Consider the following 25,884-nt stretch of genomic DNA (forward strand, 5'->3'; position numbering starts at 1 on the left):
CATGGACCACGCATCTGTCATTCAGCTCAGGAAGGAGACGCGTTCTGTCTCCTAGAGATGAACGTACTTTGGTGTGAAAAGTGCAAATCAATCCCAGAACAACAGCAAAGGACCTTGTGAAGATGCTGGAGTAAACGGGTACAAAAGTATCTATATCCACAGTAAAACGAGTCCTATATCGACATAACCTGAAAGGCCGCTCAGCAAGGAAGAAGCCACTGCTTTAAAACCGCCCTAAAAAAGCCAGACTACGGTTTGCAACTGCACATGGGACAAAGATCATACTTTTTGGAGAAATGTCCTCTGGTCTGATGAAATACAAATATAACCTTTTGGCCATAATGACCATCATTTTGTCGAGCCGAAGAATCCCATCCCAACCGTGAAGCACGGGGTGGCAGCATCATGTTGTGGGAGTGCTTTACTGCAGGAGGGACTGGTGCACTTCACAAAATAGATGGCATCATGAGGAGGAAAATTATGTGGATATATTGAAGCAACATCTCAAGATATCAGTCAGGAAGTTAAAGCTTGATCTCAAAATGGTCTTCCAAATGGACAGTGACCCCAAGCATACTTCCAAGTTGTGGCAAAATGGCTTAAGGACAACAAAGTCAAAGTATTGGAGTGGCTATCACAAAGCCCAGACCTCAATCCTATAGAAAATGTGTGGTTAGAACTGAAAAAGCGTGTGCGAGCAAGGAGGCCTACAAATCTGACTCGGTTACACCAGCTCTGTCAGGAGGAATGGGACAAAATTCACACAATTTATTGTGGGAAGCTTATGGAAGGCTACCTGAAACGTTTGGCCAAGGTTAAACAATTTAAAGGCAATGCTACCAAATACTAATTGTGTATGTAAACTTCTGACCCACTGGGAATGTGATGAAAGAAATAAAAGCTGAAATTAATAATTATCTCTACTATTATTCTGACATTTCACATTCTTAAAATGAAATGGTTATCCTAACTGACCTAAGATGGGAATTGTTACTAGGATTAATTGTCAGGAATTGTTTCAAATGTATTTGGCTAAGGTGTATGTAAACTTCCAACTTCAAATTTATGTACTTTACTATTTATATTTTTTCTACTTTTACTCCATTACATTCCTAAAGAAAATAGTGTACTTTTTACTCCATACATTTTCCCTGATACCCAAAAGTACTTATTACATTTTGAATGGTTCTGACTTCTAAACTTGAAAACATGAAACATCCTTTTTCATGTGACTAAGAGAGAAAGAGGAATGTAGAACGTTTACATTGTCACTATGTTATTGTTAGACATCAGGGATCCTATGGAAAGGAGAAGTGCCACAGTCTGGTACAAGTCAACAGGACAGCTATGAGAGGGAGGAGTGAGGAATTTGGGCTGTGGTCAGATGAAGTGAGGAAGAACAGATCACTCAAGTTTTGTCTAGCAACAGAGGTGTATTGGCTATTCAGATATGTAAGGAGGAGACTGCATAGGAGGAAGAGTTAAATACCAGTGCTTGTGTGAATGTCTTTGTCTGTTCAGCTGTCTGACCCATTGGGTGAATCAACTTGGTTTGAGCTTTTCATAGTTGTCTGTCAGTTTTTTTTACCCCGTTATTTAGAACCTAACACAGGAAAATTATATAATTCACACACTTATCAAGAGACCATCCCTACGCGTTTTGATCTGGCAGACTCACTAAACACAAATGCTTCATTTGTAAATTATGTCTGAGTGTTGGAGTGTTCCCCTGGCTATCTGTAAATACAAAAAAACAAGATAATCGTGCCATCTGTTTTTTTTAATATGAAAAATGTCACTATTTTTAAGATCACTGACTTTATCAACTCTCATTATCGTATGGTAATTGTTTTCTTTTCTCTCCATTGTCACACAGGCAAGCCTATGAGAACTGCACTGTTCTTGATGCTCGAATCTGCTACAACGTAGCCAAACTCATGTCCCTGAATGCTGAGAGGTGAGACCTTTACCTGCTGTTCACCAATTATGTTCATTCTCACTTTCCTTTAGAGTGCGTCATCACAATTTCAGCCCCCAACATATCAAACCCTCACTACATAAAATGGCATCGTTTGACAAAATTGTACAGATGTATGATTGTAGGGCAGCCCCTGAAGTGACTCTACACTGTATGCAAAGATTTCCTTTGTGTTGTCTTAAGAATTCAGCCTTCTCTGTGTTGTTCTCCACATCCCTCATTCTGTTGTCTTTATATCCTGTGGGTCTGATATCTGATGGGAAGTTAACTCAACAGTAATGCTATTGGTCAACAACTCAGATTTTGAATCCAAACAAGTCAGATACTTATTTTTTTTAAACTCTTAGATTCTTTCTCTTTTGTTCCTGACCTGCGTTGGTGAAATATACACGGTCTTTCTACCTCTCTCTCCCCCAAAAGCTATGGGACATGGCACAAGCCATGATTTCTCTCTCGTTTCTGGTCTGATCATACCTAGGATAAGGCCTTGTAACTGAAGGTTATGCCTTGTATGATTTTATCATTTATTTTATAATAATATTACATTTTTGCCTTTGATAGACAACTCAGACCTTTCTTGAAAACCTATTACTGTAACTCAACTATAATTTGTTGAGTATTGTTAAATCATCTTTATGGAGTCAATAACATTTTAATCGGCTAATTACGTAGTTTTATCACAGGTCACATGTGAGGTATCTATTATATAGCCTATGTTAAATATTATTTCACTTTTAATTTGATCACACTTTTGTTGCTGAGATTTTCCTGCGCTGCAATGCAGATGAGTGATTTACATAATTTCACTTAAAACCCATGGTTATATTATCAGTATTCCACTTTACATGTATCCTCATTTTCCCCAGCGATCAAGCAACATGATGGACTAAATGGACAAATCCTGTTTCTGCAGGATTCTTTTGCTGCGACAATACAGGTCTAATTAAGATGAGACATCTGTAGTTACAGTAGAACAACTCCCAGGTGGAATTTATTCCTGCCATTTTTGAAGGGAAGAAAAGACCCCCATATTTTTGTTGTTGTTGACCAGACATAGAGATAATACATTAATTAAACTCATTACCTTCTCACTCTCAAGAAATGGGTCAAGGCAAGTGTAAGGTCCATAAAATAGTGCTTGAATTGGATATAGAGACGCAGGGTTGAGGAGTAACTACATGGGGAGTAACTAAACCTTAACCCTTACTATATCCATTCAGAGTGAGGTGTAAAATAGTGGTGTAAAAATACTTAAAATTACTTTTTACTTCATACATTTTCCCTGACACCCAAAAGTGGAAAGTTTCGCTGTGCTTCTTGAAAATCCTATATCTTGAAAAGGTATCACAGGTGAACTACAAGTCAGTATTCAACATATATCCATGTCTGAGGACGTTGGGAGATAACGTGGAAACCAGCAGCTAAGGGCAACAGTGAGTGCTGTTACCATCAAGTCGGCTTTGGCTTTGCTAGGGTGTTGTGAATGGGGATGGTGGATGGGCTTCTGTCTCTGGTTCCAGAGGTTGCATGTTAGAATCCATCGATAGAAAGTTGTTTTTGATATTTTTTTTGTACTTGTACTGCTCTGATGGGATTGTGTGGACATACTGTATGTCACCATGCATTTGTGCGTTTTGTGCACCATGTGTAGAGCTTTCAATATGATTTGTGTGTGTGTGTGTGTGTGTGTGTGTGTGTGTCGCCTCACAGGAAGAAGACAGAGCGCAGTTTAAAGTTCTTCACTGATCTCATGGCCAAAGAGCACATGCCCACCATGGTCAACCCCAAACCCTGTGGCCACCTCTGCTGCTGTGTCATCAAAGGCTGTGAACAGGTTAGACACCCAGAAAACCATCAAATTCATTTGCAAATTAGACTTCTGTGCTATGTTATGTAAAGTATAATCTGTCATTGTATTTCAGGAAGAGGCGGTGAGCTTCTATACCAAGCGGGAGGCCAAATTGAAGGAGGAGTACAGAAAGGAGAAAGAGAAGGTCAACACTAAACCTCTTGGCATGGCGTTCGTCACTTTCCAGAATGAGGCAATGACTGCAATGTGAGTCGATCTCGACATAAGTTGATGTTTTTGTGGTGTATGTATTTGTTTGTGCATGCATGCTCTGTTATATCTGACCAGGATGGTCTTTCAAAACGCCTCAGTAGATCAGTGCCATCACCAAATGCCATATGTAATAAAAGCTTTTTTAGCCTGCTCAATTTCCCTGCCATTTACCACTTTTCATAGAATCCTAAAGGACTTCAATGCCTGCCAATGCCATGGCTGTACATGTCGCCAAGAGCCCAAGTCATCCCAGTTCAGTGAAAGTCTCCACATCTACAACTGGAGTGTGAGCTATGCACCTGATCCTCAAAACGTGCGCTGGTAAGAGACAGTGTCTTGTCCAGGGTGGGCCAGCCATAGAAATAGAATTTAGAGAACTACTAATTCTATTTCTATGTGGCTAGCACCAACTATGATGTTGAGGTAGAACAAAGGGGGCAGCAAGAGAGGCTAAAATGGACTCTATCGTCAAATCAAATTTTATTGATCGCATACACATGGTTAGCAGATTTTATTGCGAATGAAGAGAAATGCTTGTGCTTCTAGTTCCGACAAGTGCTGCAATATCTAACATGTAATCTAACAATTCCTCAACAACTACCTAATACACACGTCTAAATAAAGGAATTGAATAAGAATTATTACATATAAACATTATTAAAGTGACTAGTGATACATTCTCTCTGTGTTAGTGATGGCTGTTTAACAGTCTGATGGCCTTGAGATAGAAGCTGTTTTTCAGTCTCTCGGTCCCAGCTTTGATACACCTGTACTGAACTCGCCTTCTGGATGGTAGCGGGGTGAACAGGCAGTGGTTCGAGTGGTTGTGGTCCTTGATGATCTTTTTAATAATGGTAACACAAAATAACAAGTACAAGGTTATATAAAATAAGTACTGTTACCGAGTCGATGTTCAGGGCTACGAGGTAGTTGAAGTAATTGAGGTAATATGTACATGTAGGTCGGTGTAAAAGTGACTAGGCAATCAGGATAGATATTAAACAGCGTAACAGTAGTGTGTGTGTGTGTGGCATCAATATGCATGTGTGTGTGTGTTGGAATGTTAGTGTAGTATGAGTCCAGTAAGTGTGCATAGACTGTATGTTGGTATTTTATTAGGATCCCCATTAGCTGTTGCGATGGCAGCAGCTACTCTTCCTGGGGTTCACAGCCAGTGTAAGAGTCAGTGTGAAGAAAAAAGGGGGTCTATGAAAATACTCTGGGTAGCCATTTGATTAACTGTTCAGCAGTCTTATGGCTCGGGGATAGAAGCTGTTCAGGAGCCTTTCGGTCCCAGACTTGCTGGCTCCGGTACCGCTTGCCCTGCGGTAGCAGAGAGTACAGTCTATGACTTGGGTGGCTGGAGTCTGTGACAATTAAGTTGTTCTTCTGATACCGCCTAGTATAGAGGTCCTGGATGACAGGGAGCCTATCAAGATGCTCTCAATGGTGCAGCTGTAGAACTTTTTGAGGATCCGAGGGCCCATGGCATATCTTTTCAGCCTCCTGAGAGGGAAGAGGCATTGCCGTGCCCTCTTCACGACTGTGTTGGTGTGTTTGGACCATGATAGGTCCTTAGTGATGTGGACACTGAGGAACCCATAACCCACTCCACTACAGCCCCGTCGATGTCAATGCAGGAGTGCTTGGCCCTCTGTTTCCTGTAATCCACGATCAGCTACTTTGTGGGGGGGGAGGCTCATCGTCGTCAGTGATCAGGCCTACCAGCGCCGTGTCATCAGCAAACTTAATGATGGTGTTGGAGTCGTGCATGGTCACGCAGCCGTGGGTGAACCGGGAGTACAGGAGGAGACTAAGCACGCACCCCTGAATGTGGGTGGCCCGTCAGGAAGTCCAGAATCCAGTTTCAGTGGTTGGTGTTCAGTCACATGTTCCTTAGCTTAGTGACGAGCTTGGAGGGCACTATGGTGTTGAATGCTGAGCTGTAGTCAATGAACAGCAATTTTCACGTAGGTGTTCCTCTTCTCCACGTGGGAAAGGGCAGTGTGGAGCGCAATAGAGATTGAGTAATCTGTGAATCTGTTGGGACGATATGCAAATTGGCATGGGTCCAGGCTGTTTGGGATGATGTGAGCCATGACCAGCCTTTCAAAGTGTTTCATAGCTACAGATGTGAGGGCTACACATAGTCTTTTAGACGAGTTACCTTGGCGTTCTTGGGCACAGGGATTATGGTGGTCTGCTTGAAGCATGTTGGTATTACAGACTGGGTTAGGGAAAGGTTGAAAATGTCAGGGAAGACACTTGCCAGCTGGTCAGCGCATGCTCTGAGTATGTGTCCTGGTAATCCGTCTGGCCCTGTGGCCTTGTATGTTAACCTGTTTCAGGGTCTTACTCACGTCACTGGACAAAAAGGGTCCACATCAGGGGATATCTTTATCTATATATTTCCAGGTATCTGACATTTTATTAGATATAAGGAGTAGACATGCTCCACATACGCATGTTCTTCAGTTCATATACGGAGCTAGGATATCCTCCGTAATGGGAAGGTTTCTGCAATCATCCAATCCCAACGTTCAAGACACACACCTGATGCCCGTGCACCCGATTTATATATTTGTTGAATATTCTATTGTTTTATTTTTTTAATTTTACATTAATTTTTATTCAAGAGCACATAAAGAACATGTACCATACATACACAACGTTGCTGTCTTTACTAAAGAGCATAATTACATTCCCATCTAAAGGGTACATTTTGGCTGTATAGAGCAACTATTTCAAGTCTGAATAAGTATACAAGTTGGATTAAGCCACACAAAAACAGAAACAAACAAAAAGCCCAGAAACGACAGAATAAGACCTGTACAATATGTCAGGAGCTCTGACCAGACACCTTCATACCTGTGCTGTCTATGTTGCAAGATTGATGTAATTCTCTCCATGTCAGCAAGTTCTCCGCATCGACCTAACCACATATCTTTTGAGAGTGAATGATAATTTTTCCAGCATTTTGTTACACATTTCCTTGCTGCTGCTGAAATATAATCTATACATCTAAGTGGAGAGGATTGGAGTGTATCCACAGGAACAATACCTCGAAGGAGATGACATGGGTCTGGTTGAATAATAATACCTATGATGTCCTGAATAACATGGAGAATTTCAGACCAAAAATACTGGATTTTTGGACATAACCTAAATATATGTGAGAAAGTACCTATTTGTCCACACTGCCTCCAACACTTAGCGGATATTCCTTTTTTCATGTTATTAAGTTTTTATCAGGTCTCAAAAAAATAACAATGTAGTACTTTGAATTGAAACTCCCTTGTTCGTTTACATTTAGTGGCTCTCCCAGCTTTCCACTGATATCTGCACCTGTAATTCAACCTGCCACGTGTTAAGATTATCTAAAGATGATATTTGCATGTTGGGTATATTGTGATAAAAATGTGAAACGGTTCCAATGTTTTCCCCTTGATGAAGTAATTCAATCATCTCGTCAATAGGCGTAATTGGCTCAGTCATTTTTTGTAACAATCCTTTTTTTTAACAATGAATTGCCTTGCTTGAAGGTACCTATAAAACTTTTTGGGGATATAATGAATTCCACCTGGATTTCTTGAATCGATTTAAAAAATTGAGCCTTTGAATAGTTGAGACTCTACAAAGCTCTCTCTCTCATCCCAATCCCTAAATCCTTGGGACATGGTAGCAGGAAGAAAGGCTGGGTTGTGGAATATTGGTCGAGTGTCTAGAAATGTCATTACTCAGTTTATATTGGCATTGAACCAATCTCAATGTAAGAATAATAATTGGGTTTTGTTTAATCCTGTCAATAGAAATAGGGTCTGCTATAAAGAGATGACAATGTAAAGGCATATCACAATATTGACTCTCAATTTCAATCCATGACAAATCCTTTGGTTGTTGAATCCGTGATGCTATGTGATTAAGTTGCGCTGCCCAGTAATATGATTTAATGTTAGGAAGGTCAAGCCCACCCAGTTTTTGAACAGCTGTAGCCTGCTTATTGTCCCTTAAAAATGTGCCTATTGCTGCATTTAGTCAAGTAAAGGTTTTAGCAGGGATTTTAACAGGATGCATTGAAAACGGATAAACCAGTCTTGGTAAGACGTTCATTTTCACTGAAGCAACCTGACCTGCTAGAGATATAGGGAGGGGCATCCAATGGTCTAGATCTTCAGTGATTTGACTAATCACAGGGGGGGTAGTTCAAAGCATATAGTTTCCCATAGTCTGACGAAATATTAAAGCCCAAGTAACGCATGCTTGTATCAGTCCACTTAAATGCGTAGTTGTCTTTGATACTTGAGGGTGCATCACCAAATGTCACCATAGCAATAGTTTTACCAACGTTAATGTTATAGGCTGATGTAGCACCATATTAACCTATTCATTTGAATAGATTTGGAATCGTTGTCTCAGCATCTGTTATGTACAGGATGACATCGTCTGCATATAGAGATATCTTGGTTCATTTGGCCCCACCTGCAGACCATGAATGTTTATGGCATTTCAAATAGCTACAGCCAGATGTTCAATACTAAGGGCAAATCAAATTTGCAAAAGACATTCTCCTTGATGATTACCTCATTGAAGTGAAAAGGAATGCGACATATTCCCATTAGTTCTAACAGATGATTTGGGACTTGAATATATCAGTTATATCCATTTCCAAAACTACATTTCTTTAACGTTGCTAAAAGAAAGACCCAGTCGACGCGGTCAAATGCATTTTCAGCATCGAGAGACAGTATAACTGTTTGTTTGAGTTGGGTCTTAGAGTAATTGATAATATTCAGATGTCATCTTATATTCAACGTTGAGTGACGTCCTTTAATGAACCCGGTTTGATCTGGATTGATTAATTTTGTTACTAGCTCAATTCAGTTTTTTAATGTTAGTAAGGATTTTAGAGTCACAATCTAGAAAACATACTGGTCTATGGGAACCACAGTCTAGTGGGTCTTTACCTGGCTTCTTTACAGGGTGGTGATTGCTTCACACCAAGTATCTGGATATTTATTTCACTCTAACCTCATGAAGAACCCCTCTGATCAGCGGTATTATTTCCTTACTGAAAGTTTTATAGAACTCACAGGGGAACCCATCGGGACCCGGGCACTTCCCATTTTGCATGCATCTGATGGCTGCTTCGATCTCAGAGTCAGTAATGTGGGCGTCTATCTTCACACGATAGTTCTGGCAGTTTCAAATGTGTGAGAAAGTCCTCCTGAGAGGAAACATCTTTAGATTTCTTATATCGGGTCTCGTAGTACTCACTAACAAGTAACTTTGCCCTGCACAGTTCTGATAATGAGAATACATTCAGCTGCATCCTTTTTAAGATGTAGTGCAATAAGTTTGCCTGTTTTTTTCTCCCTGAGTATAGTATTTATTTTTGGCAAATCGTATAGAACCCTCTGCTTTACAAGTAAGAAGCGTATTAAGCTCCCCTTTCGATGCAGTCAACTGAATTAGTGTCCCCATCCCCTTGTTTCTTATGTCTGTCTTCTAATTTCTCTCTCCATCTTCTCCTGTTTTTGTATACATACTTTTTTTGCAGAGATGAAAAGGCTATGATTTGAACCCTAAGATATGCCTTAGCACTCTCCTATAAAGGGTTGGGCTGACACCTTCTGTTGAGTTAAATTCCAAAAACATTAAGTTCAGCTTGAATAACCTTTTTGAAAATGAGTTACTCCAAGAAGGGAAGTGTTTATCCTTCACCTGTATGTATCAGGTTTGTTGGTATTTTAACTTTAGTTTTAAGGACACCGGACTATGATCTGAGATGGTGATTTTATTAAAAATAGTGTTCTACCTGATGAGCTAAGGTTTGAGTGATAAGAAAGTATATCCTAGTGTAAGTGCCATGAGGATTTAAAAATAAAGTACAATCTTTTGTTGTTTGGTTGAACTTTCTCTAAATATCAATAAGCCCTTGTTCTTCACAGTGAAATTGAACTGCTCTAGACATTGTTTAATATGGGACCACCTGGTTGTGACTTTTACAAATTTGGAGATAATATGCAATTAAAGCCACCTCCAACTATACAATGTGTATTTGAATGCTTAGCAATCGTTAAGAAACATCTATTAATAAATTGCGGGGAATCATCAGTTGATGTGTACAAATTTTCAAAAGTAAAATTTATTCCAAATAATAGGCACTGAACAATAACAAACTTACCCTCTGAACCCAGTTACCTGATTTTTCACTGTAAGAGACTCTTATTAAACGTCTTATTAAGGATCGGTTGGAGGGCATGCAATTCAAATAAATAATCATTAATATTATGGATTTTAAACATTTAGGTAAATACAAGTGTCTTATATTGGCTGAAAGCTTAAATTCTTGTTAATCTAACGGCACTGTCCGATTTACAGTAGCTATTACAACAAACATTTTTCCACCGGCACAGGTTTCATACATTCATGTATAACGATTAAATATTCACTTTTGGAAATCTTCCTCTGATTTATCATCCAAAGGGTCCCAGCTATAACATGTAGTGTCGTTTTGTTAGATAAAATCCTTCTTTATATCCCAAAAGGTCTGTTTAATTGGTGCCATCAATTTGAGTAATCCACTCGTTCAACTTGCAGAGAAAGGAATCCGAAAATCTACCCCTAAACTTTGTTTCAACAAGTTAAAATACATTACTATTTACTCCCCAGATAACCTAAAATGTAATCAAACTATAATATTTATTTTGGAAAGAAGTATGTTCAATAGGAAACCGATTTTTAGCAGGTGCGTAATGTCTTTATGGTGCGCAAACACGAATTTCCAAGACTGTGTCCCTCTACTAAGTGTTATTTCTTATTCGTTTTTGAAGTTACAAGCCTGACACCTTGAACATAGACTGCTAACACCATGTGGAAGCCATAGGAATTGCATCCAGGGAGCTAATTTACAATATGACCTTTCTCTTGCATTTCTAAGAGGATGGTCTCTCAAAAAAATAAAATCAGGTTGCTATTTCTTTTGGAATTTCTCCTACCATCTATTGTTATATTCTCCTACATTATTTAACATTTCTTCAGACGTAAGTATTTTCTTTCCAATGGTACCAATTATATGCATATCCTGGCTTCAGGGTCTGAGCTACAGGCAGTTTACTTTGGGCACGTCATTCAGACAGGAAGTGGAGAAAAAGGATCCTAGCCCTAATACAAACACCTATTATTTTGCAGAAGAGTGAGAGGAGAAAAAAGTCTGACCTACCCATTCCCGTTTAAGCTTTTTGTGTCTCCTGGAGGAGGGCAATGTCACAATCCATTTGTTTTAGCTGTGTCAATATTTTTTTTGTTTAATCACATGGTTTAAGCCCTTCGTGTTATAAATCAAAATGTTAAGTGACTTCATTATCAGTATAAAGTGTCTATAAAACACTACAGACCTTGATTTGAATTGACCTTTTCCTTGTTTCCTTGTACATATTTGCAGAAAGAAATGCTCCCTTGTTTTTATTTTCAATACAAAACACACAGAAACAACAAGAACGTCAACACAAAGACCAGTGTCTCCACTAGAATGAAGGGAGCCTAAACAGTTAAATTAAAGTAGAACACATAAGATTGCCACATTCCTGGGTTGCTGATCTTGGTGGTGTTCTTTTAAACAAGGGGGGTTCTTCACGAGACCCAGTATCGGGGCAATTGTAGAAACTAAGTGATATTTTGGCCTATATTATAGTATATCTGACCTAATATTTATCACTTGACAATTTCACTTCAGCGACCTAACCATTTAGGAGTAGCCTGGATGTAAAATAAATAATTAATCAACAAAAAAGGGGAGAGGCCCATAAACAAACCCTCATAAATTTTTTTTAAACCTTTACTTAACTAGGCAAGTCAGTTAAGAACAAATTATTATTTACAATGACAGCTTACAGAAATTGCCTGCACTCCATTATAAACTATGAAATATAGCCCCGTAGCCTATTAAATGTTTTCCCAACTCAAATAATATTAGTCTATAAGAAAACAACGCGAAAATAAATAATTAAGAAAATAAATAATAAATACATTAGCCTGCCCACATATGCTTGTATAACTGTCTCTCCTTCCAAAGCAGGCTTTCCTAAACAGTAAGGGTTAAAGGCTGGAAAAAACATACAATGCATCCAAAAGCATTGTATAAATAAATAAAGCATCAGCACTTTTTGTTAATATTTTGACTAACCTATACTTGGGTAGCCTATATGTAATTGCCATAAACAACGTAAAACATTGATCATCTTTACTCTATATCCTATTAAAAGATCATGTGGGAATGAGAAAAGCAGGCTATTCTGTTTTTTCCAGATTGAATATTGACCTCATCCCAGCAAACTGTAGGTCAAAGATTGATGAATTAGTCCAGCAGTATGATCCCAGTTATGAGCATAAATCCAGGTAGTTTCAAGTCCTTAAGAAGAAGGGGTTGCTTCAGTAGTCAATGTGGACAGGACAGTGTTCCGCGGTAGATTTAGGCTACGGTAGATTTCGGCCTTGAGTCCTTCTTTCTCACTCCTTCTGGGCCCAACCATTTGCCACGTAGTCTGCAAATTTTTCCGGACCCTGTCCTCGGCTCTGGAAGGTGGTGTAATCCCAATGGAGTACAGGAAGGACTCGGCAAGTACAGAATCAAAGATGTGGGTCTTCCGCTCATGGGTGACACGCAGCTTCGCAGGGAACATCAGAGTACGTGATGTTTTTGGCCAATTCTCTCTTGATTCTGTCGTAATATTTTCTCTTCTGCAATAGCTCTGAAGAATAGTCATTGAAGATAGATATGCGTTTGTCTTTGTAGAATAGGTCTCCCTTGGTTCTCGACAGCTGCATTATATCCTGTTTTGTTTCGAAGTTGACAAGGCGCACGGTGATAGCGCTGGGCCTCTGTGTCTCCTCTCTGGGCCTGCTCTGGGCTGCAGGTGTAGTTCTGTGGGCCCTCTCTATGACCAAAGGTGTAGCAGTATCGATGTCCAAAACCTCCCTTAGCATCTTGTACACAAATGTAGACATTTTCTGCCCCCTTTCTGCATTGGTTTTGACCCCAAATCTTAAATATTATTACGACTAAAAAGTTTTCCAACAAGTCTCCTTTTCCAATTCCTAATTGGCCCATCAGGTAGCTAATAGCCTGGTAATCTATTACCCGTTTATCATTTTTCTCTAGAGTAGCCTTCATGCCATTGATATAGATTTGCATTTTGCATAGGGAGGTGGCTGTTTCTCGTCTAAACAACTTCAATTCTGCCATGAGAGAGGAATCTCCGGCCATCTCTGTTTCGGCTGTGATGGCGAACTCTAACACCTTGTGGAGTTGGGCTCGGTGAGCGACTTAATCTGCTACGTTCACCGTGTTTAGCTTCTCTTTGATGCCGTTTTCACTTGGATATTTATTCTTACTCATTGTCAGTCCGATTTAGGTCAAATATGTACTTTTAACTCGTGAAGTTTAATTTAGGCCAAAATTGTTACAGAGCTTGATCAGCAAACAGCCTTTCCCCAGAATTCCATGCAAGATCCTCTTGTAGAATATTCTGACTCCGGAAAGGGTATGTGTCACCATGCTGACATACTGTGTCTAAGCCTTTATACTAAGGCATGAAGGAATCCACATATTTTCTGAAATGTATCATATCTGTTAGGCTTGGGCGGTATACCGTTAACACCGTTTATTGGGGTATTTGGAAATGGCCACAGGATGGTTTTTCAAAACAATTTCTTAAAGTTTTTTTATAAATGTTAATATTTGTTGCCACTTTTTAAGTAAATACCTGCAGTCAACTTGTGAAATAAGTTAGGTCAAATGAAGAATGCAATCTTTATCTCCTATCACATAATTTTGCATGATGAAGTTTACCGGTAGGCCCGGTTGTTTACAACTATGACAGACCTGAGCCTTGTGGGTCACTCACTGTTGTGCAGCACATGCCAGGTGATATATACTTAACAAAAATATGAACTTAATATGCAACGGTTTTACTGAGTTACAATTCATATAAGGAAATCAGTTAATTGAAATAAATGAGGCACCTAATCTTATTACTATTATTTGTTACCCCTTTTTTTCCTCTCCAATTTGTGGTATCCAATTGGTAGTTATAGTCTTGTCTCATCGCTGCAACTCCCGTATGGACTCAGGAGAGGCGAATGTCGAGGGCCGTGTGTCCTCCAAAACACAGCCAAAACAAGCCGCACTGCTTCTTGACACAATGCTTAACCTGGATTCCAGCTGCACCAATGTGTGGAAGGAAACACTGTACATCTGGCAACTGTGTCAGTGTGCACTGCCCCCGGCCCACCACAGGAGTCGCTAGTCCACGAGGGGACAAGGACATCCCTGCCGGCCAAACCCTCCCCTAAACTGAGCGACGCTGGGCCAATTATTTAGGCAAATAAAAATAAAAAGGCTCACTAACAAGGATGTAAACAAATCTGTGCACAACATTTGTGAGAAGTAAGCTTTTTGTGCTTATGAAACATTTCTGGGATCTTTTATTTCAGCTCATGAAAAATGGGACCAAGATTTTACATGTTGCATTAATATTTTTGTTCAGTATAGTAACAGTATGGAATTGAAATGTTGGAAGTTAAATATCCTATAACTATTAACTGTCTAAAATGTGCTAAATGTTCTGCAGTTGTGCATTTGGTTTGCTAATTTAGTTGTTTTTTTTACTATTTAAATACATTTCCTTGCATAATATGTAATATTCATCCTAGTATGTCTGATCGAACCTGGCCTAAATCCTCCTCATGACATGCCCAGCGCCCAAATTATAAATCAGTGTGGTTCTTCACAAGGTGACATATCTGAGCATTCATTTGCACCATATTCAGTAGTAGACTATACAAGACACAGAAAGGCAAACATTGTCATATTTCATCCAAGTTGCTATTTCCAAAGCATATCTGTTATTTCTGGTAGAAAAAAAATCTGCATATCAAATCCAGAGCTCCAATCACAACACATATTGCATTTTCTGGAAATATGCAAACGTAGGCCAATCTTTGCTAAATGTTTGTTTATTTATTTAACATATAAAATAAAACGCCCTCAATACTCCTGTCTGCCCTGTTTTGATATGGACGATGGGTGCAGATTGAGTCCCCAATACTACCACCGTCCAGACACAACACGGTGGTAGTATTGGTTTGTAATCCACTCCAAACTCTCAATGCATAAATCATTAATCAAAATTGTCAATGTTGCAAGAACATATTGTCCATTCACATAACCATACCACAAGGTAGCTACTCTACCTGCTTCATTCTTGACGAGAAGATTAACTGGAATAAGCTAACTAGCCAGGTTGCTAGCTTATATTGACCAGTAATAGAAAAGCTGCCTAAACATTTTAAAATGTTAGCTGTCAGCTTGAGGCTTGATGGGGATAAATAAAAAAATCCCTGAAGAGAAGGCAATTTCGTAATTTGTTAGCTGGCTAGGCTACCAGTTAGCATTTAACGTAAACTCACTCACTTTTGTACATCGCCTTGGTCTGTACAATTTACCTTTATTTTAGCACCCCAAAAATGTAATACTTCCATATCAACTGTATTGTCAATACCATTGTAAAGCACAATTTCTCCCCTTTCCAACAGAATCAATTGCATGACCCCCACGCTGCCCATTTCTGCATGATTCAAGAAGGCAATGAGCCCCGTCGGGTATTTAAAAAAAATGTCGGGTGGGGAAGCGAAACTAATGCGTTATAGTGAGAAGGAGAGATGTTGTGTGGGAAAATTGCTTTTTTTCCACTCGATCTGTCCAACGAATCACCTTATCGCCTCTAAAATGTAAATAAAACACTATAAAGAGTTTATATAATATGTCATTACACACATATTTGAGAATGATGATCGCTTGTAGTGATGACGCATAAAATGACTAGGTACCCCCGTCACTGTCCATTTCTTGTTTTAAAATGATGAGAGAAGTGCTACACCTGGTGGAGAGATATTGTAAGACATAAATGGTTGCTTTATGCGTGCTGTACGTTACGGCATGACACGTCACAATCTAACGGAGGGTCCGTTTTTAAAAAACTTTTCTCCAATACTATAGAGCCATTACCATGTTGATCAACGCTTGAATAGAAACGTAGTTCACACCCCAGATTTTGAAGTCAACACAGTCGCTACAGTCCCATTAGTTTTCTTTGTAGCCTCGTTTGAATGTTGCGGTTGCGCACATTTTGTACAGAATGGGGTGAGTTTACGTTTCCCACCTAGCTAGCTACTGCTGCTGGCCAAATTTAGTGAACGTTCCTGATTCTAGTTACTAAGATAACAAAACATCCTAAATTAGATACTCACTTTAGCTTTAACTTCTTTGGGGTATTTTTGGAACAGCTTCTCACTTCTTTATTTATCCAGTTGTCAGTTTGACCACACCGTTAACACACTTATTTGTGGCACCCAAATTCCAAAATGACAGTTGGAACTTGTTGCTAGGCTGCCAGTTAGTGATTTTAGCCTACAGTTTATGCGCACATTTATCAAGAGGCAATATCAAAATTATAGCTGGTTTCTGAAAGAATGATATGGTTTAATATTTGTCGAATTATTGAGCAAGTCCTCAAATATGCATCAGAAATGTTCCTTATTTAGCATAGTAAAATGCATAGCCAGATCCTGATATGGACCTCAGTCAAGAGCATATGCATTGTACTGAGAAAATATGCTTTGCAGGCCTACTGTCAATATTTGTCATCATATAGAGAAAATAAGATATCCACAGGTCTATCTCAGGATATCTAATGAGTCAATATCCTGCCATACCATTTATGATATCCGGAGGGAATCTAAACATTATTTGTGCATGAAAGAAATATGAATTTCATATTCGTCAAATTATTGAGCATGTGCTTAAAACTCATGAATCAGAAATCATGCTGTATCAAATCAATCACCTCAGCCAAGAGAAGCATATCTGGAATCAATAGATCTTCATATTTTGAATGTGCTGAGAAAACAGATATGCAATGTATACAGTCAGTATTTGTCAAAACGAAGAGAGAAAATAGGATTTCACATATCTCAGGATATTGAATGAGTCCATATCCGGCCATAAGAAATGTCCATGTGTGATATGCAGCGTAATCCCAATATCATATGTCTAATAGCCACATCTGGATTCAGACTTTTTCAGGATATGGTATATATCCACAAAACTCAAAATATACTTTGGAAAAGGTCTTTATTCTCTAGAATATAAATGTGTCATTTAAAGAGATCCCCTGATATGGACAGTAAAACGCCCAGTGCATTGGCTTCGAAGAGTGTGATCACACAGTCATCGAGAACAGCTGGTTCTCTCATGCATCATTCAGTGTTGCTTGACTCGAAGTAAGAATAGAAGGCATTTCGCTAGACTGGTAGACTCGAATCACTGGGCAGCTCGTGGCTTGGTTTCCCTTTGTAATCCTTGATAGAATGCAAGCCCTACCACATCCGACGAGCATCGTAGCCGGTGTAGTAGGTTTTGATCTTAGTCCTGTATTGACACCTTGCCTGTTTGATCTTCGGTGGGCGTAGCAGGATTTCATATAAACGTGCAGATTAATGTCCCGCTCCTAGAAAGAGGCGACTGTAGCCTTTAGCTCAGTGTGGATGTTTGCTGTAATCCATGGCTTCTGATTGGGATATGTACGCATGGTCACTCTGAGGACCAGAGGAGGCTGGTGGGAGGAGCTAAAGGAGGACCGGCTCCTTGTAATGGCTGGAATGGAACGGTATCAAACATATGGAAGCATATGCTTGACTCCATTCCAATTAATTAATTCCAGTCATTACAATGAGCCTGACCTCCTATAGCTCCTCCCACCAGCCTCCACTGGTGAGGATGTTGTTGTAGATTCACTTATTAATGAAGGCGATGACTGTGGTAAACTCTTCAATGCGATCGGATGAATCCCGGGACATATTCCGCTGTGTGCTAGTGAAATAGTCCTGTAACTTAGCATCCGCTTCATCAGACCACTTCTGTATTAAGTGCTTCACTGGAACTTCCTGATTTAAAGTCTTGCTTGTAAGCAGGAATCAGGAGGATAGAGATTGCCAAATGGAGGGTGAGGGAGAGCTTTGTATGTGTCTCTGTGTGTGGAGTAAAGGTGATCTAGAGTTGTTGTTTTTTCGCCTCTAGTTGCACCGGTGACATGCTGGTAAAAATGAGGTAAGACTAATTTCAGTTTTCCTGCATTAAAATAACCGGCCACTAGGAGCACCGCCTCTGGATGAGCATTTTCTTGTTTGCTTATGGCCCTATACAGCTCGTTGAGTGTGGGTTTAGTGCCAGCCAGCATCAGTTTGTGGTGGTAAATAGACAGATTTTAAATATATAGATCATAAAAGTGGTTCCCAAGCTTTTCATAGTCCCGTACCCCTTCAAATATTCAACCTCCAGCTGCATACCCCCTCTAGCACCAGGGTCAGCACACTCTCAAAAAAAAATGTTTGGGCCATGATTGTAAGCCTGCCACGCACACACATACAATACATTTATTAAACATAATAATGAGTGAGTTTTTGTCACAACCCGGCTTGTGGGAAGTGACAAAGTGCTTTTATAGGACCAGGCTAGAAATAGTCATCAATAATTTTGCTCGTTATTTAACCATCCTTACATATAAACCTTATTTGTTTATCAAATTGTGAATAACTCACCACAGGTTAATAAGAAGGGTGTGCTTGAAAGGATGCACATAACTATGCAATGTTGTATTGGAGAGAGACTCAGTCTTAAATAATTTTCCACACACAGGCCAGTGAGGGCCGAGAATCCACTCTCGCATAGGTACGTGTTTGCAAAGGCCATCTGTATCTTAACAGCACGATTCGCCAAGGCAGGATACTCTGAGCGCAGCCCAATCCATAAATCTGGCAGTGCCTTCTGATTTAAATTCAATTTTCACAGAACCGCTTGTTGCAATTTCGATGAGGCTCTTGTTCAGATATTGGTAAGTGGACTGGAGGCAGGGCTTGAAAAGGATAACGAATCCAGTTGATTGTGTCATCCGTTTCGGGAAAATACCTGCGTAATAGGGCATCCAAATCACTCCGGTGCTTCGCTATATCACATTTGACATTGTCCGTAAGCTTGAGTTCATTTGAACACAAAAAATCATACAATGATGGAAAGACCTGTATGTTGTCCTTGTTAATGCAGACAGAGAAGAGCTCCAACTTCTTAAGCATAGCCTCAGTTTTGTCCCGCGCATTGAATATAGTTGCAGAGAGTCCCTGTAATCCTACATTCAGGCAAGAAAAAACATCACCTCGATAGGCCAGTCATGTGAGAATCTTGTCATCATGCAAGCTGTCAGACAAGTGAAAATTATGGTCAGTAAAATAAACTTTAAGCTCGTCTCTCAATTTAAAAAATAGTGTCAATACTTTGCCTTGATAACCAGCGCACATCTGTATTTTGCAAAAGCGTTACATGGTCGCTGCCCATATCATTGCATAGTGCAGAAAATACACAAGTTCAGGGGCCTTGCTTTAACAAAGTTAACCATTTTTCACTGTAGTGTCCAAAACGTCTTTCAAGCTGTCAGTCATTCCCTTAGCTGCAAGAGTACCTTGGTGGATGCTGCAGTGTAGGTGGATTCTGCAGTGTACCCAAGTGGCGTCGGGAGCAACTGCTTGCACGCGCGTTACTACTTCACTATGTCTCCCTGTCATGGCTTTTGCACCATCAGTACAGATAATAACATGAGCATCAGCTACGTTTGGCTATATACGGACCGTTTGTGCAATTCCCGCAAGAGAGTAAGGGTTAATGTGATTTGAATGTTAATTATTTGACTAGGCGACCTGTATTTGACATTGTTCTTATTTCGCCCTACACTCGATGGTTTATTTTTTATTTATGGCAGTGAAACGAGGCTACTCAGGCGAGGGGGAAAAACACCTCACCCAAATGTATTTCCCAGTTGGAAAATATAAATAGACTGTTTGAAAATGTGAAGGAAGAAAAAGGAAAATAGATGCCTAATTTAAAAAATTTATATTTTTAATTATTTAAATCTTTTTTATTTGACATTCCCCAGTTTGGGAATACCTGGTCCACAGCTTATCATGAGGTATTCTCATTCAGGCGAGCATACCTGCTGAATATATAGAAAAAAATATCCACGACTCGGAGAAACATAGGATATTAGATTTCTTCAGATCATTTTATGATCGTCTCGAACGTAGCTTGTCCAGTTTTTTTCTCCAGTGATTGCACATTCACCAATAGAACAGAGGGTAAAGGTGGTTTATCCACTCGTCGTCAGGTATCCCCACATACCAGTCAGCGTTAGACTCTGCCTCTTCCTTTTTCAAATGTCTGGGGTTTGGGCCTGTCCTTCGTCACCGACTCATTGAAATAGAAATCCTCCTCCAAATCGAGGATCGTTGTTCTGATATCCAGAAGCTCTTTCGGTCATAGGAAACGATGGCGGTAACATCATCTACCAAAAAGTTAAGATCAGCAAAAAGTTATTATAATAATAGCACAATTGGTCAGGGCCCATAAAACATAATAATAGTATGTGCGTGTGCACACGGGTGTGAATTTTGGTCAATAAATTTCATATCCGTAGATTTGATATCAACAAATTTTATGATTATATTGACATCTTTTAAGTGATGAACACCAAAACTAGTGTTCTATTTTTTGTTTTGTATTTATATTACCTTACCAGCAGGTATTGTATTAAGTCTGATATGAAGGTAACACTTTAATGTTCATATTGGGATGACTTGTTTAAATGTTGGATGATTTACAAATGATCTCTGTGTATATCCACTTCTCTCTGACAGGGAGCACTTATCGTTGGGGGGGGTTTCCTGGTGGATTCGCTGCTTCATCATCAACTGCATCCTTTTCCTCCTGCTCTTCTTTCTCACCACCCCCGCCATCATTATCTCCACGATGGACAAGTTTAACGTCACCAAGCCTGTGGAGTATCTCAATGTAAGGACATCTTCGATATCCCCCCAATGTATTTCACCATATATCAAAGGTTTTGTCGTGGCCTGGCTGGTCTAGTAGCCTCTGCTACACAGGTCCTCAGTATCGGCATGGGTTCGAATCCAGCCTTCTGTCCTTTGATACAACCTTTCTCTATCTTTCCCCACTGTTGTTCTCTCCCACTATATGTTCAATCTTAAAATACCTTTAAAATATGTATTTCAATTTTTTTTTAAAAGGCTTTGTCAACTGAAACATCTCAAATTGATTATACGTTGACATAATGAAAGAAAATGATGCACTGTGAATTTGCTAGTTGCTTTCCCAGGTCTGATTCAGTCCTTGATTAGAGGGTAAGAATCAAAACCAGCAAAGCTTCTGACGTAATTTAATAGTCATACCCTGCCCTGCCTTAGTACTTTGGTCAATGAGAATTCAGTCATTGTTCTTAGCATGGCGTTATAGATTGCAGTTGGACAGAATCAAATGCTTTTTGGTACAGAGCTGAATCTGAGGGCCTTTGTGGAGCAAGGCTTTGTTGACACTTGAGGAAATGTCTGTCTTCTGTTCCACTGTCATTTTTCTCCAGAACCCCATCATCACCCAGTTCTTCCCTACTTTGCTCCTGTGGGCTTTCTCTGCCCTGCTGCCCACCATTGTCTACTACTCTGCTTTCTTCGAGAAACACTGGACAAGGTACTGTTAACTTTCCTATCCTCACTACACTACCGGTCAAAAGTTTTAGAACACCTACTCATTCAAGGGTTTTTGTTTATTTTTTACTATATTCTACATTGTAGAATAATAGTGAAGACATCAAAATGATGAAATAACACATGTGGAATCATGTAGTAACCAAAAAAGTGTTTTATATTTGAGATCCTTCAAATAGCCACACATTGCCTTGATGACAGCTTTGCACACTCTTGGCAGTCTCTCAACCAGCTTCATGAGGTAGTCACCTGGAATGCATTTCAATTAACAGGTGTGCCTTGTTAAAAGTTAATTTGTGGAATTTCTTTGGCTTAAACGCATTAAGAAGGAATCAATTGTGTTGTGACAAGGTAAGGGGGGAATACAGAAGATAGCCCTATTTGGTAAAATACCAAGTCCATATAATGGCAAGAACAGCTCAAATGAGCAAAGAGAAACAACAGTCCATCATTACTTTAAGACATGTTCAGTCAATCCTGAAAATGTCAAGAACTTTTCAAATTTCTGATGCGCCAAACCCAGCGAGCTTGACATTTCTACGTTTTTGGGCTGCGCATCAGCCGCCTTCCTTCCGACCGGAGACCTTATATCGCGACATAACCACGATGCAACACAATCGTGGCAAAAATTCCCATTAACTCCTCATGTCTAGCTTTTAACCCAGCCTTAGTTGAACGAGCGCATGTTCGGCGTAATCAACGGACTTCCATATTGATGGGTCCTTCGGAAAGCTCCGAACCGGTGACGGAAAACGGGGTAAATTGGTACTTCAAGGGGTCCCTTGACCCAGCCTGTACTCCTTGGAGCTCACTGTGTTTGAAAATGGTGTACGGCGGCCAGTGGCAAAAAGTCCCTATTAGTCGGGCCCAGTGGAGAAACCCTGGGAGGACCCGGCTCCTTGGAGTGGCCCTTCCTTTGAGGCTGTACTGGGTCATGATAGGATTTCACCAGTGGTACCCAATCCACTGGCGGCCGCTTTTTTCGGTTCTCAGGAAGTGCATCCTGCATTATTTAGCTCACTTGGCCTGGTTTGGCATGTCCAGGTTTATAAAAATTAGTTTTCACTGTACTCTATCCCATTTTTGGGTGTTGGGGTCCTGTCTACAGGCCCCTTTAGTTCTAGGTTTCTTGCCCGCTATATATACATTTTTACTGCTGGCACGGCCCCATAGCTTGGCCCTTAAACTTGTCTATGTACTCATCACCACAATTGGGTGTTGGGGCCCGGTCTGAAGGCCCATTTATTTATAGGTTTCTTGCCCGCTATATATACATTTACACTACATTTACAACATCAGCTAGTAATATATACATATTACTAGCTTTATTATGTTGTGGCCCTCCGGTCGTCTGCCGATTTTCATTTCGGTTTCAGTTCCCCTTTCTTGTGTATTACTGTGTTTGCTTGCCCACGCTTCACTATCTTCCGGGGCTTGTCTCTAAGAGAGTCATAGTTACTCCTGCCGTTTACCCGCGCTTCATTGAATTTCTTCACTTTGACATTCATAGCACTGGGCAGAAATCACATCGCGTTATCTCCCGCCTTGGGCCTTCGATGCTTTGTTTTAATTAAACAGTCCCTGGTCCGCACCAGTTCTAAGTCAGCTGCTAGGCGCCGGCCGAGGCAACCAGCCGGAGACCCCGCGTAAACGAGGCCAACGAGCACCGTAGCTGGGGAGATCCGCGAGAAGGGCCTGGCACGCGTCCAGAGTCGACCCTGCCAACCACCAACTTAAAGTGCAGTCGTAAAAGCCTTCAAGTGCTATGATGAAACTGGCTATGATGACTGCCACATGAAAGTAAGACCCAGAGTTACCTCTGCTACATAGGCTAAGTTCATTAGAGTTCAAGTAACAGACACATCTCAACATCAACTGTTCAGAGGAGACTGTGTGAAACAGGCCTTCATGCTCAAATTGCTGCAAAGAAACCAATACCAAAGGACACCAATGAGAAGAAGAGACTTGCTTCGACCAAGAAACATGAGCAATGGACATTAGACTGGTGGAAATGTGTTCTTTGGTCTAGAGTCCAAATTGGAGATTTTTGGTTTCCAATTGCGGTGTCTTTGTGAGACGTGGTGTGGGTGAACCAATGTATTTCCCACTGTAAAGCATGGAGGAGAAGGTATTATGGTGACACTGTCTGTGATTTATTTAGAATTCAATGCACACTTAACCAGCATGGCTACCACAGCATTCTGAAGTGATACGCCATCCCATCTGGTTTGCACTTAGTGGGACTATCATTTGTTTTTCAACAGAACAGGCTGTGTAAGGACTATTTTACCAACAAGGAGAGTGTCAGAGTCATGTATCAGATGACCTGGCCTCCACAATCCCTCGACCTGAACCAAATTGAGATGGTTTGGGATGAGTCGGACCTCAGACTGAAGGAAAAGCAGCCAACAAGTTCTCAGCATATGTGGGAACTCCTTCAAGACTGTTGGAAAAGCATTCCAGTTGAAGCTGGTTGAGAGAATGCCAAGAGTGTGCAAAGCTGTCAAGGCAAAGGGTGGCTTTGTGAAGAATTTAACATATTTCAAAAATGCACTTTTTTGGTTACTATATGATTCCATATGTGTTATTTCATAGTTTAGATGTCTTCACTATTACTCTACAATGTAGAAAATAGTACAAATAAAGAAAAACCCTTGAATGATTACGTGTTCTAAAACTTTTAACCGGTAGTGTGTGTATGCTTTGCAACTTGCACCGTGGGTTAGGCCATACTGGTCCAAGGGATTTTCCAGGTCCAAATGAGTTGCTGATTTGGTGTAAAGGACATAAATCGGCAAACACGGCGAGGACTGGAGTTGCTCTTCCCTAAATTATGAGAGTTATCAATCAATCAGATTTATTTTTATAAAGCCCTTTTACATCAGCAAAGTGCTGTACAGATACTCAGCTTAAAACCCCAAATATCAAGCAATGCAGAGACAGAAGAACAGTGTATAGGAAAAACTCCCGAGGAGGCAGGATTTTGATGGACAAAATCAACATGCGCCCGATGGCAGACTCACGCACGTGCCCGGTATAGTCAGCATGTTATGCACAACCAGAATGATAGGACACAGACACACGGAACTCCGACATAACCTGGGAAATATGAACAAAGGAAATCATACATTGAATTAAATAAACAGCACTTCTACCTCATGAGTCTTGCGACTGTTCATGTGCACAGTAAACATTGCGCCCACTCAAAGTGTAAGAAAGGGTAAGTGAAAATGTGTCGTCTCAAACATGAAACAGAAATGTTTAAGTGTTGCAATAAACAGTACGGGAATGGAATGACGACGGTGCTTGATTTTTGTTAATCCACACCAAATATCAAAATTAACTCTTCATTTGGGGACATGTCGAAACGCATGAAACATTCATGGCCATTTAGTTTGTCCTGGGATATAAACATTGGGTTATTTTACCTGAAATACACAAGGTCTTCTACTCTGACAATTAATCCACAGATAAAAGGGTAAGCCTAGTTAGTTTCTAGTAATCTCTCCTCCTTCAGTCTTCTTCTTTGGACATTTTATGGTGGTTGGCAACAAACTTTAAGGTGCATTACCACCATCAACTGGACTAGTGTGGACCCCCGTTCAGCTTTCAATCACTCACGTGGATATATGCTCCTAAAATCCAATGAGGAGATGGGAGAGGCTGGACTTGCAGTGTGGCAAGTGTAAATAATAGAACCAACTTCTATTTTAGCGCCTGGCTACGGAGATGCTCGGTGACGCGGGCAACCAGGTTGGATGAAATGATTGAATAACATAATACGTACATTTATTTTGCAACTCTCGTGCATGTAACACGAGCGATGTGGTCAGCATGTAATAGCAGAGCACACGGCTCGGTGAGCATAGAAATAGGCTATGTGGCCTACGCCGCACGCTTTGCAGTCAGTAAAAGATCAACCGTTTTAGATTTTTAACCAATGACAATTCATCAGCATTGGCACGCAAAGGTGGGCTCGCATATCTAGGTTAGTGACCAGAAATAACTTTAATTTTCTCCAGTTTTTCTGGGCAAGAACTGATTTGATTAATCTTTTTCATATTTCAGACAAGCCTAGTTTGGGTGCCTACTGGCTATACTTCTAAAGATAAGCAGATGTAACATCGCAATGCCTTCAATATTATGGGATGAAGATGTTACATTCTGGCAAATGTATTAC

At 40.2% G+C, this 25,884-nt stretch overlaps 1 protein-coding gene across 4 annotated transcripts in view; it reads left to right on the top strand.

The window, feature by feature from the left end:
* Positions 1-25,884, top strand: part of LOC135539487 (CSC1-like protein 2) — a 106,957-nt gene that overhangs the window by 62,391 nt on the left and 18,682 nt on the right. For all 4 annotated transcript variants that reach the window (XM_064965392.1, XM_064965391.1, XM_064965393.1 and 1 more), the window contains 6 exons: positions 1,877-1,957; positions 3,689-3,812; positions 3,901-4,034; positions 4,224-4,361; positions 20,841-20,994; positions 21,581-21,687. In XM_064965392.1, coding sequence (XP_064821464.1) covers positions 1,877-1,957; positions 3,689-3,812; positions 3,901-4,034; positions 4,224-4,361; positions 20,841-20,994; positions 21,581-21,687 — 738 coding nt within the window. The remainder of the gene's footprint in view (positions 1-1,876; positions 1,958-3,688; positions 3,813-3,900; positions 4,035-4,223; positions 4,362-20,840; positions 20,995-21,580; positions 21,688-25,884) is intronic.

Source organism: Oncorhynchus masou, chromosome 5 (genome assembly GCF_036934945.1).
Source record: "Oncorhynchus masou masou isolate Uvic2021 chromosome 5, UVic_Omas_1.1, whole genome shotgun sequence".
In the NCBI taxonomy this organism is placed as follows: domain Eukaryota; kingdom Metazoa; phylum Chordata; class Actinopteri; order Salmoniformes; family Salmonidae; genus Oncorhynchus; species Oncorhynchus masou.